General features: G+C 36.8%; 1 protein-coding gene and 1 long non-coding RNA gene across 4 annotated transcripts in view; both read left to right on the forward strand.

Annotated features, from left to right (window-relative positions):
- The window catches only part of LOC103482400 (phospholipid phosphatase-related protein type 5), a 124,940-nt gene that overhangs the window by 69,411 nt on the left and 46,501 nt on the right, over positions 1 to 9,028 (forward strand). The window contains exon 10 of one of the 3 annotated variants that reach the window (XM_017301829.1): positions 2,021 to 2,149. The exons of 1 other annotated variant lie outside the window; for it this stretch is intronic. Coding sequence is in view for 1 of the 2 variants with exons in the window: in XM_008438528.2 (XP_008436750.1) it covers positions 2,021 to 2,050 (30 nt within the window). In the remaining variant the exon portion in view is untranslated. Of the gene's footprint in view, positions 1 to 2,020; positions 3,534 to 9,028 lie in introns of those variants that run through there. One more of the 3 variants, XM_008438528.2, reaches the window with a different exon arrangement.
- On the forward strand, positions 4,885 to 6,477 carry LOC108165698 (uncharacterized). Its single transcript, XR_001776025.1, has 2 exons — positions 4,885 to 5,703; positions 5,979 to 6,477. It is a non-coding gene; the product is annotated as an uncharacterized LOC108165698 (long non-coding RNA).

Consider the following 9,028-nt stretch of genomic DNA (forward strand, 5'->3'; position numbering starts at 1 on the left):
CAATAAATGCCATGTGGGTGAAGTTTTATGGATGATACTCTGATGTCCCATTCTCCTGAAGGCAGCACAGAGCTGCACCACCAGAAACCCACAGAAACACTGAAGAGAAGAAGAGCTATGATTAATGTAGTTACAGCTCTATCCATGTTTTAATGTTGCAGAGCTCAGTCGGTTTGCAAATAGTTCAAAGTTTAAACTGGCATGTTGAACATCTTTTATCTGGTCATTTTGTGGAATATTTAACAACTAGAAAATGGCATAAAATACGAATATTTTTTCCACTCTGGCTGCTATTAGACCTACCAATTTTAACTTGACTGTTCATTCATTGCATTTTTTGTAGACACCTGTGAAAATAATTTCTATTCACAGGGCTTTTTTCTCTGGGAAATTATCTTGATGATAAATACAGAAACAAGCATAAAAATCAAAACATCTACAATAGCGATATTAATATTAATAATAAAAAAATAGTCAGTGGAAAGTAGCCTACAAATTCTTTGTTGGGGGCGGTGAGGGACCTGGATAAAGGCTAGGGGGGCGCTGGTCCAAAAAATATTGAGAAACACTGGTTTACAGGGAAGACGGGGCCAAACGCGATGCTGTGTGTTGAGATGTAAACGCTGCATAATGTTTTGTTAACAAATATACATCATTCTCACCGCTCGCTCAAAGCACCTCTGAAAGCGCGACTATAAGTTATTCCTGTGGTTCACATAGAGCTGCGCAACCAGAGCTAACGCGGCAGGTTTTAAACTCTTCCCTAGAGTTTTCCAAAGGATCATAATTCCTTACAGTAAGTTGATGTAAATATCCATAGCCTGTATCCAGTTTAAGTGAAAGGAGGCGCGCGCGACCCGCGCTGAGGTAAAGCAGCAGCGCGCGAGGCAAAGCGCAGTGGCGCCAGCTGTGTGATTAGTCCGCCCGCTGTCGGCTTTAAATGCATAAACTATAAACCTATCTTTTAGGAATAAATCTGCTCTGCTTGTGAAATGCTAACAGAGCATTTCACAAGCAGAGATGCTTGCACCCCGACCTTTAAAAAAAAAAGTGATTTAAAAAAATATATATTATTATTTTCCTAGAAACGTAAACAAGCCACGCTTAGCCTGGCATCGGGGCTAGTAAAGCATGGCGGGCCGCCAGGCTTATAATACACTGGGGGAAACCATGTGGTTCAAAGCTTAGGAAAAAAGTAGTGGATTATAGTCCAGAAAATACGGTATATGAAGAAAAATCTAAATGCTCTGGTATTGTAAAGGGGGCCGGACCAAATGTGGAGGCGGGCCGGATCCGGCCCGTGGGCCGTAGTTTGGGGACCACTGCTTTGAGGGGTTGAGTTGAGACTATTGTGAAGTGATAGAGGGAGTACTGAAAGACTTCTCAATCTGGACATCATGTCCTTGTTCAAGCAGATCACCAAACCTCTCTCAAAAAGCTTTATGCGGTTGAACCTGCTGAACGTTGTTGGATGTTTGTTGTAAGTAGTTAGAAATCATCTTGCTTGCTTAGGTCAGGTGTCATTCTTTCAGGAGCCCAGTTCACAACAAATGCCGTCTCAAAGAGTTTTCATTTACTGGTAATATTGGAAATTCTTTCTCAGGGCCCGCACATTTTCTGCGTCTTTACTCAGGCTCCACAGCCAAAAGCTATGTTGAAGATGGTTAAACTCTTTTCTGCTGCATGTCTGGCATGTCTTCATATTGAAGTGTTTCTCTGCAAGAACGTTGTTATCTTCAAATAAATTTATTGAGTTTGGAACCTGGTGTGCCGTGGAAAGACTTTCCTATTAAAGCTTTTTAAATAAAAATCTATTTTTATCACCTTTGCAATTTTTTGACATTGTTCCCTCTTATTGCTGTTTGGCATTGTATTCCTTCTCCCTCTGTATGTCTAAGTTGAGTGTTGTTGAGAACAGACTTCAGTGATGTATTAGACTGAAAACTGAGTTTTCCTTCAAACTCTGATTTAAAGGGTAACTTTTTCAAATATTGATTTTGTTCTTCTACCTGTTTTCTAGAATCACATCGCCTTCGCTGAGGTCACATGACGTGGAATCAGCTGTATGGCAGACCCATTGGACGTCCACACTCTTCACCGTCCAGTCTTATTAACCGGAGTGCAGCACTAAACCATACTGCGTGTGTCTGTATGTTGTTGTTCTATGTTGTCTCTATCAGGCTCCTATTGTCATCCACAGTTTACTGAACTCAAAAAGGGGCAAAAACAGTTAGTTGTCAGTAACTCAGTGAGACAGGCTGCTTTTGCTATCCTCCATCTATGCACTTATTCTGAGTTCTTGTCAGACTCTTTCCTCCCAAATAGGGAATTTTAATGCTATTAATTCTAAAGGCTTCAACAACCAGAAGAATTGAACATGTTCACATACGAGTAAAACAGTTTTGTTGCAATATAGTCATAGCATAGAGAAGCACACCCATTTTAAATTTTGAGTTTCATATGTTAAAAGGAAAAATAAAATGTCTTTTTAAATGTGCAATATTAGCACATTTTCCATATGATGAGCTGGTAAAGATCAGATCAGTTCTACTTTATGCCAAACTAATAGCACAGTTTACACTTTCTGTTTGAGTTGGTGACATGACAGCAAAATAATATATATATTTGAACAGCAAATTGACGTACGGGATTTTTACACTGGATGCAGATTCAGTACTTGGTAAACTTATTAAATGCAGACTTAAAAAAGAAATCAAATATATGTAAAAAGTTTAATGTTCAAAAATAATCCAAATTTAACAGAAGTTGTCTTTCACAGGACAACACCTTTGGTGTGAATGTTAGAGAAAAGGTTTTACTTAAATATGATTAAATCTTTTCAGAAATGCTTATCCCTGAACAGCATTTTGATAATGCCAGTTTTTCCTTTCATTTTATTTGCTGTTTGTAGATAGATGTACCATTCCAAAAACTTCTCTGCCTGCTTTTAGGCAATATGGCCTAGCTTGTTTTGAGTAAATCTGCTTAGATTTTATAGTTATTTGTTTGTTTTCTGTTCTTAAAGGTGTTTTCTTGTAAGAAATGGGCCAAAAAAGCATCTGAGCTGTAGCAGTCAACACTACCTGGAAACACAGCAGACTGTCCAGTCCCATGCACACTGCTGTGAATCACTCACCTCAGTTTTATTAAGAACCTTAGAACCAGAACCAGAATTTAGTGAAAAAGATGCATTGAAAACAGCAAACATTTGTAGGTATGAATGTGTACACTAAATGGTGGGACCGTACTGTAACAAAACTGTTAAAAACTTTATCAGCTGCACAAGACAATCATCTTGTTGTTCCATCAGTTCATCCTGTTGTTTCAGTCAGGAACAGCACGTCCAACAGGACAAAGCGTTCTGTTTCTCCAGTGAAAATATTCATGAGGTTTATCCTCCATGTGTTTGTTTTTTTTGAGATCAGCATCAGCAGCATGCTCCACCAGATATTCTTCCTGGTGTCAGTTTACATAAAAGGTTACAAAAAGGTTACATTTGTAAAAAAAAAATAAAATTAGAGATGAAGTATTAACACATTCAACCTTCCATGATTTTTAAAGAAAAACACAAACGTTAGTTTAAGATAAGGGGATATTTTAGATTCCCCTCACTTAAAATAAATGCCATGATTAAAAGTGTAGTCTGCTCTGTCTTATCCTGTGAAACAGAGAGAAAGACGTTTCATCAGTCCACCAGCCAGGTCAGGTCTTCTGAATGCTGCTTTGTTGCAGATCTCAGAGCTTCATTCCCTGCTGCTCATCATGGATTCAACACACATTCTGTTCTAGAAATGGTTGTTTTCCTCTTACAGCACTTAGAAACTATGATTTACATTTAGGATTAGATCAGAAATCAGGTGTGTCTGTATGCACACTGTTGGACAATAAATTCAGTCTCTTTCTGTTTATTTATTATTATATTCAACAATGTTTTTCCAGATGTAAAATGCAAAAAAGGACATAATGTTCAGGATGAAAACAAGAGCAAAACAACAACTGGTCCTTTTATAATCTAAATAAAACCCACACCAACATTAAATATGTTAGATGTTAGATATAACAACAAGAGGTCGTCTGTGATTGGTTTCACAGCAATATTGTGATTTATGATGTCACAAAACTCCTGAGCTTTTTCAGCTCTGTGTGTATGTTGATCATACTGAAATAACAGGTCACTGCAGCTCAGATATCACAGCAGTGAGCCAGTGGAGCTTTACTGAAGCTCTCTACGCTATGCAGACACGTCATTCACGTCGGGATGCAGGAAGTTTGAAACTAAACTTGAAACTTTCAGCTGCTACATATATTTACCACTAGAGGGCATTCTCAGAAGGTCAGTTGTTTTTTTTGTTTTTAAAATAAACTATTCAGAATTACATATCAGTAACATACCTGATCATGATGCAGCGGAGCACTGTGAATTACTCACAACCGATCTAAATTTACCCACAATATTCAAAATGGAATCACGTTAAAAGCAACACACACTATGATGTTGTTGGTACACTTCAATCAACAAAAATGTATAAAAACTTTTTAAAAATTGTAATTTGTTTTTAATAAGATCCTGCCCATTTGTTAGAATAAAACACTTAAATGACTTTGGAGTGGTTTTGATATAAAGATGATCCAGTCAACACACGCAATGAGCAATTCCTGCTGCGCACTATTCTGGGAATGGTATACGGCCATTTTAAAAGCATTTAACAGCTATTTACAAATTGAAATAAAGTCCATGTACAATCTTTACAGATTACAGATAAGTTCACATCTATGGAAGCCCATTTCCGCCATGAAAAAAGTCAGAATTATGAGATTATGAGTCATAAATTCGACTTTCAAAGTCATAATTTCGACTTTCAAAGTCATAATTATGAGATTTAAAGTCATAATTTCGACTTTCAAAGTCATAATTATGAGATTCAAAGTCATAATTATTAGATTCAAAGTCATAATTTTSACTTTTCCAAAAAAGTAGACCTGCTGTCTTGTATGAGATTTACACAGTATTCCATTTGATCTGTCTAATCAGGGAAACACAGATTTTTCTCCTCATAATGGATTGTAAACAAATTGAGGAGTATTTCAGATGTGGTTTAACCAATGATGAAATTCTTGCTTTGCTGGCTGAGGTTYATGGGGTTATTCTTAGCAAGAGGACACTAGAAAGGATTCTTAATAAGAAGAAACTTTGGCGCCGAAAGAACAAAACTGATGTGAGTGKAGTGGCAGCTTTCATTCGTCAGCAACTTGAAACCTCTGGACAATGTCACGGATATCGATGGATGCACCAAAAATGCTGGATGAATGGCATTGTTACAGACAGGGAAACAGTTCGAGTCCTTTTACGCTTACTAGATGGTGAAGGAGTGGACCTAAGGTCAAGAAATCGACTGAGGAGACGGATTTACTATATTCGTGGTCCAAACTATGTTTGGCATATGGACGGCTATGATAAGCTGAAACCATGCAGCTGACATGCAAAGATATTTGCATCTTACAGAAGATCAACCTGAAAGTGATCATGTAATATTTGGTTCAAGCACTGGAAATCAGCGGATTGAAAGATGGTTGTTGACCCTGTGAAGTGAATGTATCCAGTCCTGGATGCAACTCTTTGACAAACTGAAAGCAGATGGTCACTTCTCGGACAACTTCTTGGACAAAGCCTTGATYCAGTTCTGTTTTCTCCACATAATACAGGTGAGCTTGATTTGAGCTGCTCTGTCTTCTCACCTATTGAAAATATTTATAATTGCTATAAAGTGGTTATAATGTGCAAAGATTTATTTTCTGAGTATGATATTGAGTATGAAATTAATAGCATATCTTAAATATTGCACATATTGCATGTTTGGGTAGTTGCTTGACTTCCCTGTTTTGGGATAAATAGCAGTCATGCTAGATTCACACTTCCGTTTTACTTTGAATGCTTATTTCAAAGCTATGAGTTTAGTCGGGTTTTTGTTTTCTTCTAGAAAGAACTAAATGAAGTTGCTTCAGCTTGGRACCACCACAGGATACGTCCAGCACACAATTCACGAAGTCCTCATGGGCGACCATTCATAATGTACACAGTACCTCAGGCGTATGGAACCAGAGACTATCTACACAGCATTGACCTGAACAGGGTTGAAGCCTGCTTGGAAAACTGTGTTTTCAAAGACTTTCCATGCGATGAAGATGTCTTCAGTATYTGTGTGGACCTGATTTCAGAGCATAACCTGGATGTCACAGATGATGTGTTTGCAACAACTGATCTGTACATAAGACTCAGACAGCTGATTACCAGAGATTTGGAGCTGCAGTGATAAATGTAAAAGCATTTTGTTGCGTTGACAGTTTGCTACCTCRTCACTAATTTGGACTTCAGTAGATATTTGATGACATTCTCAGAGTGCCTGCATTTGCTTCAACACATTGTTACACCAGAATAAATATGGGTCAAAACCATTCACAAGATCTGTAACTAAGCAAGAAGAGACCTAAAATAAGATCAATGCATGCTGAGCTGGTGAGTCTGACATTAGAAAAATATATTGATACATTGCACTAATATGGTCAGATGATTTTTGGTTTTGATATGTTCCCTTTATGATCAATATCATTGCATTACAGTTCTAACATTATGCTGATTCTTAAACAGGAAATAAAGGAATTGAGAACTGCAGTAGAAACCTCATTATTTTTCAGGTGTGCAACCCAATGCTGATTTAAAGTTTCCCCCGCCCCAAATAAATCACACATATAAACTRGAAAAAGTGGTTTATTGTACTTCAAAATTAAAGTTTCTACATAGCCATTGAGTTTTTTTAAAATAATAATGACAATGTTTCAAAGTGTAAAAAAAGAAAGAAAAAAGTGTTATTTTTCAGTTGTTTTCTGGTTAAATCTGATATTGAGCTACTGCAATGGCACCAATCTGTTATTGAAAATATTTTAAGGTTATGTTTACTTATAACAAAAATATAAATAAAATGCTAAGTAAACAAAAGAATTGTTTTCAGGAATAACGGTAAATAAAACACTTTACTCCATTTCTTCCAGAACTACATTCAAACAGAGTAGCAACATGTTCATCCACTGAACATTTAAATTATGTGACTAATATAAGAAACAAAACATTTGAAATTATTCATAAATTATTTATACAACTAAGAGCTGCTTGTTTACAAGCGTGGCGGCCATATTTTATTTTTAATTGCGGAATAAACCAGCTTTATCAGCCCCAAGTAAAATTATTAAAAGTAAAAAAATTCTAGTAACAATACAAAATCTTTACATTTATTAAACCCAAAACACTGAGAAAATACATTTTAATGCCAACTCAAATTTATGCTTTAAAATTTAACTTTGGAGAACTTTAACAGAAAAAAAAAATCGCTAGTAGGAAAGTGTCTACTGAGACATTGCAGGTCTTATAAATACTCCAGAGAAAAATAAATTGCAAAAAGTAGAAACTCTGTGAAGTTAAGATGAGCTAAAAAACTGTTAAGATAATGCTAAACTTTGAAAGTTTAATACAAAAAGATTTGGTAACACTTTRTTTGAAGGGGTGTGCATAAGACCGACATGACACTGTCATAAACATGACATAACAGTTGTCATGAACATAAAGAAGTCTTTATGAATGTATGACAGTTGTCATGAAGTGTCATTCGGTAAATAACGACACTTTTAATGCAAAGTTGCTCTAAAAGTTAAACTGAAAGTCCATTAAAAATGCCAACTTTGCATGAAATTATYATAATTTACAAAATCATGCAAAGTTGGCATTTTAATGGACTTTTAATGCAACCTTTAGAGCAACTTTGCATTAAAAGTGTCATTATTTACCGAATGACACTTCTTGACAACTGTCATACATTCATAAAGACTTCTTTATGTTCATGACAACTGTTATGTCATGTTTATGACAGTGTCATGTCGGTCTTATGCACATCCCTTCAAATAAAGTGTTACCAAAGATTCCTTAAACTCACATGTTCTTCAGCCGAAGTCTGTTACACTATATCCATCACCCATACACTACTTTCTAGGACCTTGTTTATTTCGTGTCGAAACTCTGGATAGTTATCATAATTAACTGGCAACTCTAGGTAGCAACCGCATGTGTGGGCAACTGGCCGTCTCTGAATAACTTGAAGTTGAGTGATGCTAACATTGATAGTTTTTTGAAGAAACAAATCAGATCCTGTGCAGAACCGAAGAAAAAGTGACAGGTGTTGTGAGTCTGATTCTCTGAGATAAGAATTGAAATATTTGCTGATGTTTTTCTGCTGTGCATTCATGACTGCAGGGTATACAATTGACTGTATAACCTTTCTTAATGTTGGCTGGAGATTTTCATATGCAGCTGTAATACTTTCCATCTCTGACTTCAGCGRGGAAAGGACAGTGCTCCACTGTTCAATAACAAAGGCAGGTTCCTGAATGAGCTTTTGGTGGGCAAGTTCCTCAAGTAGTAGCTCAATGTTATCACCTGTTGGTACTCTTCGACAGTTATGGATATCCATGATTTCCAGAAGCTCTTTCCTGTCAACACTCTGAAAATCTGAAAGGCAAGATTCAAACATCATTCGATCATACTCTGTAACATACCTTAAGAAGCTATCAACAAGAGGACTCTTTATAGAACCAAGAACTGCTTGTTCCAGTATTACTGGAGCAAGTTTTATAGGCAGGTACTTCTGTTTTTGCCAGCCAAAGGCAATAATTCGGCCAATGCTTTCCCATTGTTGCTGTCCAAAATCATGACGCAAGTAGGGCACCTTAAAGTTATTGCCCATTGTGCACTGTTCATAAAAGTCCTGCCAAAACTCAGAGAGGACATCCCTCAAAACTCCTCCATCATCAAYAGCCTTTTCTCGCCTTCCGTCAGGAAGCACCACTTGAATRCATATGTCCTCYTGAGTGACACCTGGATCACAAAAATRTGAAATTAGTTCTTTCAGGATCTGGCCACGRTGAAGAACAAGGATTTTCTTAATCCCTTCTCTCTGAACAATGGGCTCGTTCAAAGAATCAA

Source organism: Poecilia reticulata, linkage group LG20 (genome assembly GCF_000633615.1).
Source record: "Poecilia reticulata strain Guanapo linkage group LG20, Guppy_female_1.0+MT, whole genome shotgun sequence".
In the NCBI taxonomy this organism is placed as follows: domain Eukaryota; kingdom Metazoa; phylum Chordata; class Actinopteri; order Cyprinodontiformes; family Poeciliidae; genus Poecilia; species Poecilia reticulata.